Here is a 21,399-nt window from a genome sequence, read left to right as displayed (position 1 = left end):
TTTATATATTCAGTAAGGTTAATAAGGGACTTTACATGCTGCGTATTCTGAGCTACCAAATTTCTCATGAATGTCCTGACTAGGCTTTACAAAACAATAATTCATCCCCACTCGGAATATGGGTTCCTAGCGTTCGCCAAAGTTGGCAAGATGTTTTCTAATTCTCTTCAGCATATACAGTGTTGTGTCATCAGATATATACATATTCCCTGCCGCAACCCTGCTCCATCTGAAGTATATAATTTGCTTAGATTAGATTTGCTATCTACTCGACAGACTGTAACAGTTGCTTCTGTTGCCTACAGATTATCCCATGGTTTTTGCCTCACCACAAACACCACCCTGTTCATCTACAAAGCAATATCTCCAGAACCACTCCAAGGTTGGCAAACGCACCTAAGAGACCAGCTGAAGATATGGTTGCACATTATCAAAGCCAATATCAAACCTAGCTCCAGTCTACAATGTTCATTGCTTGTCTCGGACCTGACTGCTACAGACTATTGTGCATAGTCTGCGTTCCTCTGGAATGCTGTGTGTTTTTCAGGAGGAACCAGCTCAACCCATCATGGGTGAATATTACCTTAAGTACAAAGTTATATTTGCAGTTTTCAACATGTTTAACCTCCTTCCCTCCATCCTCCTCTTTTATTTTATAGTTGTATCTACTTGAGCTCAATTTAACATTGTCCTGTAATTGCAAGAAGATACTAGTTTAGGATGCTGGGTTTTATTTTGTACAATAATGTCAAAACAAAATATTATTTAACCAAAGTTCAAACAACTATTTATCTTTTTGTGAATTTATCCACATAAGAGAAAAAAATTAAAGTGGACATTCGTGTTGGCAAGAAATTGTCTATCTTGCTGCTGATATAATTAGATTAAAGTTGGCAATAAAAATATAGTCCCCAAAAAGAGATGAAAATTGCTTTGCCTTACAAAAATTAAAATTTAAAAAAAAAAAAAAATAATGAAACAAAAAGTCATAGAAAATATTTAAAGCAATTTTAAATCTTAAAACAAAAAAATAGTTCTTGTCCAAAAGTCTCCCTATATTAAGAAACAAAAAAAAAAAAAAAAAAAAAATCTGTACGATGTACATACTCATGACAAAACAAATATATTCCAAAAGGCATGTAAATTGATCAAGTAGTTTTATTTTTAAATAAAGACTGTCTCATCCACATTTTGAAAAAATTCAAATAAACAAAGGGAGATAACAATAATTCAGACTTACTAAATTTATGTTGTAATGCTTACAATTTCCCATTAATCACTTAATGATTTTCATTTATAAAAAATAAAACTACCTGAGCAATTTACATGATTTTTGTAACATTATATTTTTTGTTTCATCACGGGTATATATGTTAGAGATTTTTCTTTAATTTTGGTTTTTAATATAGGAAGCATATGTTTTAAGGTGTAAGGTCAAAGGAAAAAAATTTTAAGTTTTCACCACCATAAATAACATCACATATTTTAGTACACATAAGTTATTATTTAAACATCAACTTTGTACTTATTTTTAATTGCCAGAAAATGGAAATAAGTGCAAAGAGTAGCAGGAAATGAGTGAGATTGAACAGTTGACGGATTAAAGGATTACAGTACAGTAGCTCAACATAGGGATTAAAAAAAAAAAAAACAACAAAAAAAAAAACAGTTACAACAAATAAAAAAGAGAAAAATTCTAGTGCCATAAAATGCAATACAAAAAAAAAGAAAACCCTTAAAAATAAAATTTGGAAAGCAATTAAGTGTATATGTCAGTTCGAATGTAGTGAAGCCAATATAATCCCTATAATAGGCCAAGAAATCTAACATTTAGGGTCTTTTTTTTTATTGAGGGCAAAATTTCCCATAAGTCAGCAGAATACTGCTAACACTTCATTCTCATTGTTCTGAGAAAATTTTTTTTCTGAAAGAGGATTCTAATTGATCAAATTTATTTCAGCTGAGATTTTGTATTATATCAGAAATTACATTTGGCTTATAAGTTTGTGGATTTATTGTAAAAAGTCATAACAGTATTTTTTTGATTAAGCAAAGCTCAAAAAAAATTTATATGAAACTTTTACAAATGCTGAAAAAATAATTCACATCAAAATTCAATTTGTATTTTTGGTGCTTGTTAAGAAAGTCGACAGGTCGATTTAAAAAAAATATGCCGTTTTAAGCAAAAAACAACAGTACTTACTTAACTGTTGTGGAAAATAGTAATATAAACAAAAAATTACGAAAACTCAGTAGAACAACTGCTGTTGTATTTTTAGTAAAAAAAAAAAACTATCACTATAAGATTAAAATGTTGGTTGCCATTAAAGTGTAATCTAAAATTTACGCCGGAGTTATGCCCCTTGTGTGTGAACTCTTCACTGTCTACTTTATAACATTTTAAGAAAAATACAATTTTATCCAATTTTTCCATAAAAATTTACTCTTAACTTTCTACTTGAGTAATTTTCGTAATTTTTAGATATATTACTACTGTTAACATGACAAGTACATAATATAGTTTTTGCTTGCATATTAAAAAAATGATCTGTCAAATTTACCTTAACAAGCACCATAGTTTTGTACTTATAGAAATATTCCTTCAATAATGTGCAAAGTAATAAAATTATAAAATATAAATTAAATGAAATAATTTGTCGCTTATGTTAATTTTTATGATTAATGATTAATTTTTATGATTTTAATTTGATTAATTAAAAGGACGTTTTTATGGGTTAAAATTAAAATACTGTCGTTTGTGCTTGTATTAAGCAAACATTTTTAAGTCAATATCTAAAAAATTCTTTCAATAAAAAAGTCAACAGGAAAACTATCTTATCACCAACATTTTTGAAAATTAAGAACTTACTTAAAAAAAAGAAAAAGACCAAAAATAATTGTTTATTTAATTGTACTTTATATATACATATATATATAGTTGCCATATCTTGCGGCTTTGAAAATTTCTACTTCAGCAGGAACTGTCACAGTTGGTGAATTTCGAAATTCTTATTTAAAATAATTTTCCTAACTTATAAACTTATAATCCAAATGTAATTGAGGATATAATACAAAATCTTAGCTGAAATAAATTTAATTGGTTAGAATCCTTTTTCAGAATGAAATTATTGGAAGAATTAATGGGAAGTATTAACTGCTAAAAAAATATTTACTGACCGACTAGAAATCTAGTCTCCAGGAGAATAACGGGAGTGTTAAATCTCGTGGCCTTTTATAGAGATGTATGGAGGCAATAAAGTGATGAACTAAATTATAATTCTTTGAATAGTTATTGCTTGGCATAAATGTGAATATATTTTAAATGAATAATACATCATAAGATTTGAGAAAAATTTCAGTTAAAACTCAACCCAATATATATATATATATAGACACTACTCTTAAACGTTAAAACAAACAATTATATAAGAGTATAAACGGTTTTATATTCAAGCAGTTAATAGAAACTGTCTATGGCTGGATTTACTAATTCTAGGATAAAATAATCAATGCAATAAGCTAATGAAGATTCACACAAAAATCAAGATATTAATTGTCACAATCATTATAAAGTTAGGTATATGTTTATGTATTTCTATGTGCAGGGTTTATGGTGTTTGTGTAGTATAATGAAATTTCAAATAAATTCATTTTAGGTAAAAAAAATATGTGTCATGTTGAAATTCCAAAAATTTCAAAAAAATGATTAAGCAGAAAAATAAGTAAAAATAAAATTGATCAAAGTATAGATTTTTATTGTATTTGTTAATGTTGAAGAATTCTTAAAATCCTGGGGAGGTAACTGCAGTCTACGATTTGATAAAATAATTGTAATCTGACATTGCAAAGTAGAAAACCTCTAATAAAAAAAATTAAAAAATGGTTCTAGCAGATCTACACAATCAATTTTTTTTTTTTGTAATATGGGGAAATTTTACTAATTTCGACATAAAAAAAAATATTTACTTATGTGTTGTCTAAAATGCATTTCTTTTTAAAGATCCCAATCTGAAAAAGCATTGGATTTATTCTTAAATTAACTGATTATTATGAATTCTTAACCACAGCTGCTAAGCTTAAGAGGTTGTAATGTGAGCAATAATTTAGTTTAATTTAGTTTCATACAAAGAAGTAAAAAAATAGTATAGTAGGCCTTTGTGAAAATTTAGATATTTACCATCAATTGATCAGTTTGTTGAAGTATTTTAGAAGGTTTTTTGGAAGGAAAAATATGGATAAAATCTCTCACTTGAAAATTTGAATATTTTAGATTTGCATTAAATATGATCCACAGTCTTTAAACACCAATTAAGCAACATTGCCTGAATTACAATTTTTTCTTAAGATCACTTAAGCTTATGCATTAAATTTTAGATATTTTCTCAAATCAAAATCATGTAGTGGATTTTGATCTATCATAGAATAAGAATACTAGATATAAGGTTTGGAAGTATTATATCTTGATTTTAATATTTGTAAACAGACATAACAGTGGTACAAAACGGTTCTGTTCAGGGAATTTATTTTACCTATCCTGGGACGAGTATTCTTCTAGTTTTGTATAAATGACATGTCCTTATGAAAATGATCTTAAAGTTATAAAAAAATCTCCATAACAATATAGAAATGAAAACAAAATTTCAAGCTGAGCATATTTTATAATAATAATGACAGTTCATCTAAAAAATTAAAACTTATAAAGGCTTGTTAAAAATGTAAAAATCAAACATTGCTATACTTTATAAGGGCTCATTTTATGTATGACTAGCTGTATCTACCTGATGTTGCCTGGGAGTCTTATTTCCATCATTCTTGGTTTGCTTTTTTGATATGAAAAAAGTACATATATATTTTTTTTTTAAACAGCTGCTGTATTTTTCCGTTTTTAATAACATTTTATGAAATTTAATTGAATTATATCTTTTGGTTATTATATTAAGTGAATAAAATTGTTTATAATTATAAAATACTTTAAAAACTGAATTTAATAAATTGCATTTGAATGTGAAATGCCACAAGCAGATATGTTGTGACAAATTTATTATGTTTATTATTTATTTATGCATGGATTAGATGTTATTATTGCTGAAGTAGTTCAGTTTATTTATGCTTCAACTAGAAAAAAATTACTAAATTTTGTGAAGTGATTAAGAAAATCATTTGAATTTTTCAAATTTTCATTTCACTCATCTTTTGTTCATTTAAATATTTCTTAGTGAAAGTATTTTATGAATTTTTATCTTTTTATTAAATAATATGTATAAAAGATGAACAGTCTTTTTTGATTTAATGTGTAATATACAAAATCAAGATATCTAAGACTTGAGATCTTTTACTGGTGTCAAAAAGTTCCTGCATATATTGTTTTAGCTGCCAACACTTCATTCTCTTTGTTCAGAGGAAATTTTATTTTGAAAGGAGATTCTTATCAAATTTATTTCAGCTGAGATTCTGTATTATATCATGAATTACATTTGGATTACAATTTTGTGAGCATACTCTGAAAATGTCCAAATTGAATTTTATTGATATTTATTTTATTATTAATATATAAAAAAAAAAGTTAACCTGGAGCCAAATTTGATAGTTATATATATTTTAAAGCTTCATATTTTGTTTTCATATTGAGAATCTTGTTTACTCAAGAAATACAATTATGATTTTTTTTACAGTATATTCACAAACTTATAATTCAAATGTAATGAATCTCAGTTGAAATAAATTTGATCAGTTAGAATCTCCTCTCGTTTTATTTTACTTCAGTTGAAGTTCTTAAAAATTAAAATTAAAGTCTCCGGAAAACTTGTCTCCGGAAAACTGGTCCCCTTTCGCTAGGTAGGAAAACTGGTCCCTTATTGAATAAATATCGATTGAAAACACATTTTATGATCGTTCTTGAAGGAGATATTGTTTTTTAAAATAGACTATAACCGTGGCCTTCGTTATAAAGATTGCCGGCCAGCTGAAAAAATGACGTCATCGCCGAGGTCCCAACAAGCAAGATATGTGGAACTCTTAGACTGCCAATAATGAACAGTAATTTTTACAGACAGCGTTACAAAACTTCAAAATTGGATTAAAATAAAGAAATAAAGAAAGAACATGATAATTTATACTGAAACTCATCTAATATTAATAATAAAAAAAACCACAAGTTATTTGTTTAAGTATTATAAGCAATTGAATATTTCGTTGTATTATAGATTTTAAAGATTAGAATGCGTTCTTTAATTACTTATAAATTACATTTTAAAAAGTGAAGGAACACGATTTGATTTGAAATAAACTTGAAGTTTATTTAATATAATTAAATGAAAATTATGCATTTAAGATTATGAATATTTGAAGCAGAACACAAGCAAAACATTTGATATGAGTTAAGACAATAAACAAATATTAAAATTAAACTTTTTTTAAAATCAAAATGAATATTTTTTAATCAAAATGAACAATATTTTTTTTTAATCAAAATGAATATTTTTTAATCAAAATGAACCACAATATTTTTAATAAATTCATGAAATATTGCACAGTAAAAAAATAATTAACCTAAAGAAAAAATCATGCTTCTTATTTAAGATTATTTCACCACATAACAAAAATAACATGCAAAATCATTTTTTTATATCCATATTTTCAGTTTGTTAAAATACGTGGGTTTGTATTACTGTACACATAGATTCGAAAAAGTTGTCAAAAAACAAATATATAACAAGTAAATGTTATCAAAGGCAAGATAAGTTACTTTTCTACCAAACTGGATATATTTTTCGTGTTTTTATTCAATGTAACATGTTTATTCAGCTCGAAAAACAGTGTTTACCGATGTATTTGAAAATTCCAGATGGCGTCTGATTCTCTCTTTAACTCGGTAAGTTTGAGAAAAGGTGTTATAAATACAAAATCGGATAAAATACTGTTAAAAACTCGCTCAATATATGTTACCGTGACATAGGTTGACATATATTCGGCGGGTTTTTTAATAGTATGTTGTATAGTTTTTTATATATAACACCTTATCCCAAACTTACCGTGTTAAAGAGAGAATCAGACGCCATCTTGAATTTTCGAATACATCGGTAAACACTATGTTTTTCGAGCTGAATAAACATGTTACATTGAATAAAAACACGAAAAATATTTGGTAGAAAAGTAACTTATCTTGCCTTTGATAACATTTATTTGTTATATATTTGTTTTTTGACAACTTTTTCGAATCTATGTGTACAGTAATACAAACCCAATTACGTTAATGAAATGAAATGAAAAGACCACGAGTGAACGCGCGTTTTTTTTTTTAGTTTAGTTTCATATATATATATATATATATATATATAGATATATATATATATAAAATAAGTATTTTTAAATTTTATCTTTCTATCTTTAAAAAAAAGTTTAAAAATTTTATCAGCCGGCATAATTTATTTTTAAATATTGAAAAATTTCAGGAAAATTAATTTTTGCTAGATTTTTAAAACACGTGTTTTACAGAATCGATGTTGTCTCGCATTTTCATTAGTTTTGTATGCTGTAAAAAATTTTTTTTTAATATTAGCAATTTATTTGAAGCTTCTTCTTTTGAATGGTAAAAAATTTAGGATGATAATATTGAATTAAATTATAGTTACATCGTGTTAAATACAGGGGGGGGAGCACGTTAAAACTTACTTTGCTGAATGGAGATGGTGTAAAATCTTTTTTTTTTTTACTGCATTATAATTCTTTATCTTTCGGAAATGAAAATACTGTCACTTTTTGGTTCTTTATGATAATTTCCTCAACAATTTGGAACGATGCACCGTGAAGGCATTTTAATAAAAAAAGAAATATTACACTGACTCCAAGACGTTACGAGTGCCTACCGGTGACTACCGGTGTCACCGATAAGGACTATCCGTGATGACGTCAGCAGATTAAATTATTTTTGCCCACCGGCCATCTTGTCTTTTAAGACGGTCTTGCTATAACCCCCATAATATTAAAAAAAAAAATTTTTTTACTTGTTTAATGTTTTTTTTTTTTTTAATAAAATCGATTTTCTAAGTGTCCGTTTTCTACCTAACTGGTTAAGTTCTTAGTGGTTGGGTTTGTATAACTGTACACATAGATTCGAAAAAGTTGTCAAAAAACAAATATATAACAAATAAATGTTATCGAAGGCAAGATAAATTACTTTTCTACCAAACTGGATATAATTTTCGTGTTTTTATTCAATTTAACATGTTTATTCAGCTCGAAAAACATGCAGTGTTTACCGATGTATTGGAAAATTCAAAATGGCGGCCGACTCTCTCTTTAACACGGTAAGTTCTGAAAAAGGTGTAATAAATAATAAAGTAGACAAAATACTGTTAGAAATTTGCTCAATATATGTTACCGTGACATAACTTGACATATATTCGGTGGTTTTTTTAATAGTATTTTGTCTAGTTTATTATTTATAACACCTTTTCCTGAACTTACCGTGTTAAAGAGAGTGTCGGCCGCCATTTTGAATTTTCCAATACATCGGTAAACACTGTATGCTTTTTGAGCTGAATAAACATGTTAAATTGAATAAAAACACGAAAATTATATCCAGTTTGGTAGAAAAGTAATTTATCTTGCCTTTGATAACATTTATTTGTTATATATTTGTTTTTTGACAACTTTTTTGAATCTATGTGTACAGTAATACAAACCCAGAACGAGAAATAATGTCCGGTATATCACATCTTAGGGGTCTTGATAATCGCTAAAAAATAGAAAATTAAAGAAATTACTGAGGGAGATTTGGTTTTAAAAAGAAAATAATAAATTTTAATATTTTTTAAAATATAATTTAGAGAGAGAGAGAGAGAGAGGGGGGGGGGTAAAAACTATATCTCCCTCCGAAAAACAACCAACAAAAAATGAAATTAAGATTCTTGATAAACGATAGCGGGGTTTTCAAGAAAATTGATTAATAAATTTATTTAGTGATTACTTTTTCTCTTAATGATTGATTTTAGAATTTTGAAGTAAAAATTAAAAAAAAAATAAAAATTAGTTAACGAGAGATTGTTAGTACATGGCATCTCTCGCGCCAAAAAAATATTTCGTTTTTAATTTATTAGTTAATTTTTGCAAAATTTGACAGGACGACAATAAATGTTGATAATTGATTAAATTATAATTTTAAATAACGCATGAGTGCATTTGGTATGAGAGAAAACAAAAACATAACAAAAAAACTATCATAATTAAAAAACCAAAACAAAAAAGTAACGAAAAATCGAATCGCTCCCCGTTTTTTAATTTTTTGGTTTTGTTTTTAATTATTGTTTTTATGACTCCAAAAAACATTGTTAAAATAAGAACAAAAAAAAAATTTGTAATTAACTTTGTATGAACATAATAAACGCTTTAATATAAGTGAAACCACTAAGAACTTAGCCAGTTAGGTAGAAAACGGACACTTAGAAAATCGATTTTATTTAAAAAAAACAAAAAAAAAAAAAACATTAAACAAGTAAAAATATTTTTTAAAAATATTAGGGGGGGGGCTATAGTCTATTTTAAAAAATAATATCTCCTTCAAGAATGATCAGAAAATGTGTTTTCAATCGATATTTATTCAATAAGGGACCAGTTTTCCTACCTAGCGAAAGGGGACGAGTTTTCCGGAGACGAGTTTTCCCGGGACGAGTTTTCTGGGCACCGATCTCTATATGATACATAGATATTCGAATATTCTATTAAAATTCTCCTTTGGAGTTGAGAATATTATTTTTCTCTCCCCAATTGACCACTTAAATATGTTATTACATATTTTTCTTGTCTCTTGGTCTTACTGGATTCCAGGACAAGAATTCATCTAGTCTGACAGAGTACCAAGACTCGTGCTATTACTTGAGGTAACATCACTTGGAAAAGGTGCACCATTCCTTTGTGGAAATCTTATTTGGGCTTCGAACACGATATGATTTTGAATATTTAGGCTTTACTTGTAGGGAAAAGTATCGCCATTCCAGGTTGACCTAACAAACTCGTGAACAGAGAAACCTTAGACACTCAAAGACAATGTCTAATAAGTATTCAAATTTTCTCTCATTTCAGACTGAATTTTTCTATAAATAATGACAGTGAAGTGTTAGCAGCTATAAAGATGTCTGCTGTCTGATTGAAAATATCGTCTCCGGTAAAAGACACCACATATTCGATCTCATAGGGATAACCTTAGTAACATATAAAGCCTCGTTTCTATTAATTTAATGAAAGGAAAAAAAGAATTAAAAAATTGATTGAAAATTTATTTAAAAATGTTTAAAATGGATGAACATAGATGGAGAAAAAAATTCAAACACTTGATAGATTGTTTTTCATGTTAAAAGTGTAGCACTTTTAATTAATTAGTTATCTACGTTCATTGCGTGATTACTTACTGACCTTGTGAGGCAGGATATCCTGTAAAATGATAAAGTACTGAAAAAAGCAATGTTTTAAATTTATAAATAAAAAATCTAAATCATTATCCTAATAGCTTCAATGTGATAAAACATTCACTCTGTTATAGGTTAACTTTTTATTTACAGCAAAATTCGAAATGCATTATATGGATGGTGAGTAATTGTATCCAACTACATATCAAAAGAGTTTCAGTGTTACTTGGTAACGATTTAGCTGAGAGGAGAGTAGTGATAAATTCTATCATCAATAACTCATCAAAAGTAAATAACATCTTTAACAAAATTCATCCAGCTTTTGCTATTATATTAGAAATAGCCAAAATATCTAAAAATAAAAATAAATTTTAAAACAAAAGCATTGGTTCTTATTCAGAATCCCCTGTATTAAAAAAAAAAATTTTAATGTAAAAAAACTGTATTATGTAGATACCTATGGCAAAATGAAAGCATATTCCAAAAATCATGTAAAGTGATTCAGTAGTTTTATTTTTACATAAGAAAATCAAATTTTATATATAAATGAGGAGTGACTGCCTTGTCTGCCATTTTGAAAACGATCTCAAGAAACAAAAAGAGATAACTTAATAATTTAAACTTGGGAAATTTATATTGTAATACCTATGAATTATCAATCGTTTAAAAATGATTTTTTTTATTATAAAAAATAAAACCACTTGATCAATTTGCATGATTTTTGGAATATATTTTAATTTTGTTAAGAGTACATACATCATATAGATTTTTCTTTATTTTTGTTTTTTTTAATATAGAGGGAATTCTGGAAAAGAATCAAAACATCTATTCAGTGATAATTTTATTTTGGTTTGTACAATTTTATAATGTGCCTAAAAAAGATAACATGGAATGGTGATGAGAGACCAACAAAACAGTAATTATGAAAACAATTTAGGCCTGCCTTACAACAAAAGACAGTCTTCTGATTAAAAAATATTTCTCATCTACACTGTTTTGTTGATGTATTCAGCCAAAATCCAGAAGAAAATTTACGTGAAAATTGAAAAATGTAACAAAAAGAAACTTCACAGAAGATGCTTTTAAAGTTTAAAATAAAAATTCTAAGTTCTGAAATAAGTTTTAAAGCAAAGTACAAGTAGGAGAATGAGAAATATGTCAATGAAAATTATTAAGAAAATAATCAAATACTCACTGTCCAAAACTCAATGAAATATTGTAGAGATGTTGCAGCAATATATAAACAATACAAGAGGGAGTACCCAAGAAACAGCACAAAATATTTGTAATTCGTAAATCCCACACAATTGTTTACCCTGAAATAAAAAAATGTGAAGATATTTTAAAAGATCCAAAAATAATGTATATAAATCTCTAAGAAACAAAATCCATATCTTAATCATTAAATATAGAATTATTGATAGACACAGAATTTGGTTTACCATTCTTGCATCTTGTCCAGAATTCCCATTAAATATAGCAAGGAATGTTCCAAAAGTAATGCTTATTTTATTATTTTTTTTTTTTTTGCCTGAATGAATCACGAGAGAATGAAATTTTTTTTTATTCTACTTGGGAGTCACCACTTATCAAGGCCCGAAGGCCATTTGATGATAAGGGTTAATGAGTGGTAGTGTAGTTAATGGTGCAAATTGGGTAGATTTTGATTATTTATGGGGACAGCTCAACAAGAACTTGTTTTAATAGGATTTGAAAACTACCATGTTGCATTCAACTGGGAAGCAGGCCAACAGAACAGTGTTCCACAGGCAGGCAGTTCTGACAAAGAAAATTGAATTGTTATGATGACTGAACTTATGCATTTATGACCTGAAAGTTTCATCTCTCTGTTGCGGATATTGACGGTGTGAAACTAAAAAAGCAACCCTTGTCATAGAGATACATTATTGAATTCCTGGCAAAAGTGCAATGACTATGTAGAAAACTAAACTTTGGAGCACAAGAGGTTGCTTGTTTTAATGGTACCACTTCTGTCTTCAGTGCTCATCCACTTTTTTAGGTTAAAAAAAAGTTTTACTGTTGGAACGACCCTTGTAAAAAAACAAAACAATCTGTATGATGTATCCATGATGGAATGAAAATGTCATATTCCCCAAATCATGTAAATTGATCAAATAGTTTTAAATTTTATAAGGAAGCAAGGATAAAATGTCACGCTCCATTTTGAATAAACAAAGAGAGATAACTCAATTCGAACTTCCAAGATTTTTTTTATTTTCAGTCTTGTAATGGCTATGATTTACCATTAATCACTTAAAATAAAAAAAAAAAAATGATTACATATAAACTCCTTGATCAATTTACATGATTTTTGGAATATGATTTTTTTTTGTTCCGTGACAGATTTTTTGTTTTTCAATATAGGGGCAATTCTTTCTGGACAACTACCATTTTCAACCATTTTTCTTTGTTTACATAAAATACCAATTCTTTCAATGGCTGAGACTTATTTATAGCTTATAGATTAAACTATTTAAATCATTGTGCATCTTTAAAAACATTTTAAAAAAATGGAAAAATCTCCAATATTGATTTTATAATATTAACAAAAACAATCTATATCAATATTATATTCTTAGTGTATGTTATTTTTCAGTGCACTGTTATCGTGTTTATTCAAGACAAATACTGAGCAAGACATGTAATCATCTACAATATTTTTTTATAGGATAGTCATGAATACTTAAATATTTCATTTTTTTTTTGTTTCAAATAAACTGAAAAGCTGAATACTTTATATAAAGTTTAATGACTATAAAATCAATTATTTTAATAAGTTAATCTTTTTATTGGTTTTAAATTAATTGAATAGGAGTACAGCTTTGTAATTAAAAGATATTTTCAGATATGACTTTGATAACTTGCTAAATTTATAACATAACAAAAGAATCATTAAAAATGTTGTTGGAGATCAACATACCAAGGACAATGATGATCCATCTTTAGAACACAACTGAAAATAAAATTTAAAGAAACATGAATATAAAATAAGAAAAAGAAACTATCAGCTATAAAATATAACAATATTTAAGACAGACAAATTTCTTTAAAAAACCAAAAAAAACATGAAAACAAACCTCAAAACTATATAAAAAAAAACAAAAAAAAAACAGTTGCCTGTATGTTTATATGTTTGGTTAAAAATGAAAAACAATATAACAAATACACACTTTCCTAGACAATCAGTAATATATGACTAACGAGATCTGTGAGTCAAAAACAAACTAGTTTGAAGGTGCCAGTAATTCACCATTTCCTCCTCCTCTTATCTCTTCCAAACATTTCTGCCATGAAAAGGCCATCAGCTAAATTTGGTTGTCAGAGTTTTTTTTTTGTTTTACTTGGGAGTCACCACTTTTCAAGGCCCAAAGGCCACTCAAGGATAAGGGTTAATGAATGTAAAGTGGTAGTGCAGTAATCGTTAATGGTGTAGATTCTGTAGAATTTGATTATTTATGGGGACGGCTCAACAAGAACTTGTTTACATTGGGTTTGATGGTTACCATGTTGTATTCAACTGGGAAGTAGATCAGTGGAACAGTATACCACAGGCGGGCAGTTCTGAGAAAGAAACTTTGTACATGGAATCTGCTTTTAGATTTAGATACAGTTAAAGACTAGGAGAAATCGCATATACTGGTTGTAGCTAGTCAAGTGTTTTCTGTGAAAGTTTGGCAAGGGAGAACCATAGATTGAAATTCAGTCGAGCACTTGCCATGAAAATAATAGAGCAGAGAGAGGCTCACAACATCTCTTGCATAGGAAAGAGGTTGTAAGGAAGAGAAAAGGGCATTACCTCCTTGATTTTGATGCCGATTTGGAACTCTATCAAAGCTGGATAAGCCTCGCCAAGCAGCTCCTGCCCAGATGTGGCAACATTACTCCATTTTAAGACATACCTGGCTCATACAGATAGGCTCTTTGATATGCTTATCATTTGTGATATTTAACAGCTTACTTTTTTAAAAATATAATGAGTCATTATTTATAAAGAGAAAGAAGCAACTCTTAAGGACTAATGAGTTTGTCAAACTTCAATAATTTGGTTGTTTTGTTTTACAGCATATCAACCCTTTTCGGGTTATTTAATGCCGAATCCAGTTATTTTGGAAATAGTATTCATGTTGCATCCAGTTATTTTGTAGAAAGTTTTTATTCTTCAAGTTCTTTCTATCTTCAACCGCTAGTTTGTAGTGTTTAGTTTGGTTGTTTTATAGTGGATTTTATTGTTTTTGTTCTCTGCCCTGCAGAGCATGAATGAGTTTTGCAATGGGAGCAGGAAAAGGTTTATAATATTAATACTTGGTATATTTAAAGTTAGGAAACCAATCAGGAAATGGGGCAGATAGAGAAAGGAGAAATGGGAAGAAGGTAAAAGGGGAAACGGTTTTTGTTTTTATTTTGCAGAAAAAGCATCAATGTTAGGTACATTTCATCTCAGAGATCCAATATCTTCAGGCAGCCTTATTTGGTAGCACCAGCAAGCTTCATTATTGATTATATTGACTGCTTCATTATTGATTATACTGACTGCTTCATTATTGATTATATTGACTGCTTCATTATTGATTATATTGACTGCTTCATTATTGATTATATTGACTGCTTCATTATTGATTATATTGACTGCTTCATTATTGATTATATTGACTGCTTCATTATTGATTATATTGACTGCTTCATTATTGATTATATTGACTGCTTCATTATTGATTATATTGACTGCTTCATTATTGATTATATTGACTGCTTCATTATTGATTATATTGACTGCTTCATTATTGATTATATTGACTGCTTCATTATTGATTATATTGACTGCTTCATTATTGATTATATTGACTGCTTCATTATTGATTATATTGACTGCTTCATTATTGATTATATTGACTGCTTCATTATTGATTATATTGACTGCTTCATTATTGATTATATTGACTGCTGATAATCTTGGAAACACATAATTGCACTTTTAAGGAGTAGTTAGAAAGCAACAAAGATCTCTTGGTTGGAGTCTCTAAAATAACAGATGAATGTTTGGCATTTGGTAGGATGCCCCATCTCCAGCAAAAACAAAAAAAAAGAACATTGTGTGCTTGTCCATGAAAAACAAAAAATAAGGAAAATCTGTATGTGACTGAAAAAAATAATATCTACACCAAAAATCATGTAAACTAGTGGAACCTGTAGAAATCCCACAACAGCATCTTTTGTATGGTATGTAATATATTGCCGACGCCATTCTGTGGATGTTCAGCATGAACAGAGACCCCGCGATATTATTGTAGCCCTGTAGCCCTTTTGTTAAAACTGTAAAAATATTTATCTAAGTAATCTGGTTAATGTAGTGTCAGAACATATCTGGTTATCAGACGTCTACACAAACAAGTCAAGCCAAGCATGTTCTCGAAACTCATGGCCCTCATACATGAGCTCAACAAGGTCAACTAGCCATTTCACTGAATAGTCATCTCATTTCCCGACTTCTCCAAGCCATTCACACTCACTACAGACGCCAGCAAAGTCGCATGTGGGGCTATCCTAATGCAAGAGACAAACAACGGGAAGAACATCATCATAGTCACATCCTGTACATTCAATTCCACGGAACAGAATTGGTCCACAATGGAACGTGAAGCATATGCCATGAACTGGGTGATATTGAAATTCAACTATTTCTTACACAACCGCCGTTTCATCATCTTCACAGACCACAGATCACTCCCACACCTAGACCAACAGGAATTCAACAATGCAAAAATATGAAGATGGCAGGAGGAGATATCGTGCTACAAATTCTTCCTGAATACATAGAGGGCAAGTGCAATGTATGGGCTGATATGCTCAGCAGAGGCTACACACAAGAAAACCAAGACTCTGAGCAACACCAACCTGGCAGGAAAAACATTCACGCTGAATGAATCCAACCTACATATTTACGTCCCATTGTGGTGCATCGGTGACGTCAACAGCCTACAACTCGTCCCCAAGATGCACAGACCACAGAATGCCCTCACACAAAAATGTATCAGTGATGCATTCTTTGCCTACCACACCAACTCCACCATTCCTGCCGGCACACACTTCACAGAAGAAGTCTACTGACAGTTCTGCAAACAGATGTCCAACACCCAGGAGCTCCATTGTCCATGGTGTCCACAAAGCTCAGAGAACATAGAAAGACAGCACCGGACAATGAAGAACGCCCCCTACATGTCATGTTCAGACAGAAACTGCGAATGGACAGATGTTCTTGAATCCATTATTTCATCCATGAACACCACAACCAACAAAGCAACCAGTGTCTCCCCGCATTACAATCTCAGGTCATCACCCCAACATCGGCCTGCTGACACTTCACAGAAAGGAAATCAGGAGCAACGACACAGGAGCATACGGCATACAAGTGAATGCCCTGCTAAGACGGATTCACCACCTTGTCGCCTTGGCTAATGATGAAGCCGATCACAGAATGGAGAACAACACAAACCAATTCACCCACAAGAACCCACTCCAAGTAGGAGACAAGGTGTTACTCCACCAACCACAATCAGCCACAGCCCAATCATCCCACCTGCAATGGATAGGAAACTTCACAAACACAGAAACAAACATCATGTGTCAAGTACAAGACGAAAACGGCACCACAATCTGGATACACCGGGCCCATATCTGACTCATAGCTCCACGTCCATCTCACCTTTTTGCCCATTTTCCACCCCCCAAGTTGCAATATCGACAAACAACATCCTTTGAACAATACCACATACAACTTCGAGGAGAACCAGACGCCACCCTCACAAATCGACCAACCCAGGAAAATCCCAGCAAGAACGACAAGGGGATAACTCCCCACACACTTCAGAGACTTCAGCATGTAAATATGATGGAGATCTGGGGGATGAGGGGGGCAGTGTTATATCACATATCTCTCCATATTTACGTAAATAAAACAGAAATCAGAAAGAGCAGTGATGGTGACTACATGGTGATGCTAAGACAAACCCTGTTCGTCAACACAACACAAATGACCACACCAAACATACACAACACCAAAGCCTATTTCTTTATATGCCCACATCAACGACATAACTTGCAACTCACCTCAACAAAGAAAACTGCTAAAGGAAGCCGTCCATCAAAAGAAAAAAAATCAAAATTCAAAATACAAACATCACAGCCGACGCATCTCCGGCAGTATATAAGCACAAATAATTATCCCATATAACACTGTACTAGTACAATTCTTACTAGAAAATATTCACAACTTTCTCAGCTTCAATTTGATATGACATATGGATATAAACCCCAAACAGATGACTCCCTACTGTACATTAAAATATAAAAAAAACAAACACAAATTTAAAATGAAAACGGCATGGGAAATATTTATGTCTACAACTATGTCCTCAACATGAGTATAAATATGACTGCTTTTTCAACAAGCAGACAGATCACCCCAGCTCGTCAAGCAGCGAGGTTCGTCCGCCAGCAGCAGCAGTCAGCCAAGAATGATCAACTAGATACCAATAGTAATACATACAGATGAAAAAAGCACTTTGGATAATTACAGATTTCAAGGTAGTTCTACTAATAGCCATATTTTTCAAATCAAAGCACTTCAAGTCTTCAAATTACTACTGTTTTGTTCGGAAATGAATAAACTTTCAAATGAATTAATAAATATGAATGTACATTATATATTTTAAGAGTTTTAAGCAAATAAAGTGATAAAAATGTGAACGTCATAAAATGGCGTTTTCGGTAAGGTTTTATAATGACCCTCCCTGTTTTCTAAAGGCTCGTACCATGATTGTATGAAGAATTTCATTATGAAATTTGGGAACCAATCAGAAGAGGTATTAATCTTAATACTGTCAAGTGTCCGAAATATTTTTGACCATTTCTTTTTTCATTGTGTTAAAAATAAGACTTTAATATGACGAGTATTGAACATTTTGAAAAAAATTTCATCGGACACTCACTAGTAAATAAATCATTCTTTTTACTATCTTTATTAATTAAAAGTATTATTCTATGTTGAGTAGGACCGCAGTAATTGATAATAATTTAAAAGGACCTACTCGAAAAAAATGCTTATTTTTCGAGTTTGGTCAAATTAAGTTAGTATTAGTAGCAGCAGCAGCACTGCAGCAGTTGTAGTATTAGTCATAGCACAGTATAAACAACATGCGTTCTTTAATTTTTATTCACAAACGAATTAAGAAAAACATGAAAATATGAATATAAATGTTCTTATATGTTTTAATTAGAGCTATTTTGTTATCAGAATAACATTAGTTTAGAACTATTCGGTTTTCAGAATGTATAATAACAACAATCCCAACGAATTCGGCATTTGAATCCATTATAATTTCTCACATTTCTGGTCAAATTTAAAAACATGGTTAAAAAAACAAAGTAAACTTTTGTAGATATATAGCCTGAATGCACTTTTATTCATTGCATTAGTTTTGAACAGGGAATTAAAACAATGTTTTACTGCGAACATCCACAAATGTTTTTTTCAAAATCAAAAGATGTATGAAAATCTCGATTTGAAAAAGTTGTCAAAAAACAAATATATAACAAATAAATGTTATCAAAGGCAAGATAAGTTACTTTTCTACCTAACTGGATATGTTTTTAGTGTTTATATTTGATGTAACATGTTTATTCAGCTCGAAAAACAGTGTTTACAGATGTATTTGAAAATTTAAAATAGCAACTGGCTCTCTTTGAGGCGGTAAGTTTGGGAAAATGAGTTATAAATCAAAAAGCAGACAAAATACTGTTAGAAACTTGCTCAATATATGTTACCGTGATATAGGCGGATATATATTCGGTGGGTTTTTAACAGTATTTTGTCTAGTTTTTTATTTTTAACTCATTTTCCCAAACTTATCGTGTGAAAGAGATAGTCGGCCGCCATTTTTAACTTTCCAATACATCGGTAAGCACTGTAAGTTTTTCGAGCTGAATAAACATGTTACATTAAATAAAAACATGCTTTGCATAACATTTGTTATAATTTTATTTTTTTTTTATTTTTTGGACAACTTTTTCGTACCTTTATGGCAAGTAATACAAATGCACAAATAGTGTTGACTGTTGAGCATTTCCTGAGAACAAGACAAATGTCAGTTGACACTTAAATATTTGAAGTCTTGATAATGACTTAAAAATAAATAGTAAAACAAAATACTGTTAGCAACCCACCCACTAAAGTTATGTGTGGCAAGTCTCCTCCTAACCCTAACAAGTTCGAGTGGCCCCCCCAACAAAATACCTCTGTAAGCCACATCCAAGCGTCTAAAACAAACAAAAAATAGATCCTTCCTTAAAGAAAAATGCACATAAAAAAATAAATTGGTTAACTGTCCTAAAATGCTGGAAATGGTGAATTATTTTACATTAAATTTTTGTGAACCTAACCGCCCCCCCCTCTAATATTGTTTTTGTTTCTGTCAAGTCTTCAATATGTTCGCACATAATTTTCCTTAGCCCTACAATTAATTCAAAGTCCGAACTGCCCTAAAACACTAGAATGACCTGTAATGGGGAATTATTTCACATTAAATTCTAAAATAATTTGTTTATCTTTCATTAAAGTTTTTCATGGCATTTCATACATAATTGCCTAAAAAGGTAGAATCACATTTTGGAGGGGTGGTCAAAAGGGGTTGGGTGGGGTTAAACAGGTGTTAATCTACAATAATACCAAAGAAATATTGCAATATATTCATTTTTAAATGGTCCTATGTTTAGATTCAAGTTTTTTGTACATAAAGCACATTACAATTCAACTTTGAGTTCTCCAACTTTTCTGTTTATGGATACATGGAATTTTAAGGAATTGCAGCATATTTATGCACATTTACTGCAGATTATTTGGAAACCATGAACTTTTGGAGATTTTCAGTCGCATATTCTGATTCCTTGTACAAAAGTACACTCATATGGTAAATTTTATTGCTTAGTCTTGTGTTTTAAACAAAGTTATGACATTTTTACTGAAAAAGTAGTGTAAAAAATGTGACAAAACGCATATGGTCTTAAAGATGGAAAAATATCCAAACGTGTGAGGCACAAAAATAATCATAACTTCCTTAATTTTAATCAGATTTTTAAAATTTAAAAAGATTCTTTCTTAGCTCATCAAGCTCTTTCTATGTATACCAATATTGAAATATTTTAAGCTATTTCAATTTTTTCATGTGTATTGTTAATACCAGCAGCTTAAGCCAGCAGTAGCAGTAGTCAGTCAGTCAGCATCAACTCACCTAATACTACTAGCGACAGCAGCTAGCTTGGGCGACTCACCACCAGCAGCAGCCAACTGTTAACAACCTCTGATCAGCTATCTAGACTACTCTCCCTTCACCATTGCCACAGCCGCCATCCTCATCTGAAGCAGTTGACAAACATTCCCGTCACCGCCACCAGCACAGCCTGACAACATCAGTTGATCGACGCCGTCTTGTTCAACAGCTGACCAGCATTCCTGACAAAGTAAACGGTTTCTTCCATGATCGGTTAAACTTTTGATAAAATTTGAACTAAACCTTTCATTTGTCCTTTTTTGCATCCGTTTTGTAATATAACAGTGTCAACCGCTGCTACTAGTTTTCAATACTAAATATTATCTAATAATTTTTTTCCAGTGCTTAATTGATTTGTTTGTAAAATGAAACAATGTTATTTTTGACAGAATATGTTGTATACTCATGTTTAAACAATCTATTTTCTGTTTGTCTTAGTGAGGAAGAGAGTAAGAGTGATTAATTTTGAGGGAACAACAGTAGTAGTTTTTGGTTCTTGTCCAGAATTCTCCTAAAAAAAAAAAAAATAAAAAATTTTTAATTGAAATATGTATGATATATGTTGGAAAGCCAAATTACAACGCAATTTTTTAAGTTGAAGGAAGAAGCAAAAAAGTTAATAAAGACTTCACATGTTTCTGAAATGCCAGAAG

General features: G+C 30.1%; 1 protein-coding gene across 5 annotated transcripts in view; it reads right to left on the bottom strand.

The window, feature by feature from the left end:
- The window catches only part of LOC145268223 (palmitoyltransferase ZDHHC20-A-like), a 226,821-nt gene that overhangs the window by 104,170 nt on the left and 101,252 nt on the right, over nt 1-21,399 (bottom strand). For all 5 annotated transcript variants that reach the window (XR_013864861.1, XM_080123528.1, XM_080123530.1 and 2 more), the window contains exons 6-7: nt 13,345-13,377; nt 11,599-11,719 (exon numbers count right to left, since the gene is read on the bottom strand). Coding sequence is in view for 4 of the 5 variants with exons in the window: in XM_080123528.1 (XP_079979654.1) it covers nt 11,599-11,719; nt 13,345-13,377 (154 nt within the window). In the remaining variant the exon portion in view is untranslated. The remainder of the gene's footprint in view (nt 1-11,598; nt 11,720-13,344; nt 13,378-21,399) is intronic.

This window comes from Euprymna scolopes, chromosome 43 (genome assembly GCF_053919585.1).
Source record: "Euprymna scolopes isolate OS-2025 chromosome 43, ASM5391958v1, whole genome shotgun sequence".
Lineage (NCBI taxonomy): Eukaryota > Metazoa > Mollusca > Cephalopoda > Sepiida > Sepiolidae > Euprymna > Euprymna scolopes.
Note: the sequence above shows the minus strand (reverse complement) of the source record. Positions and strands in the feature narration are given on the sequence as shown.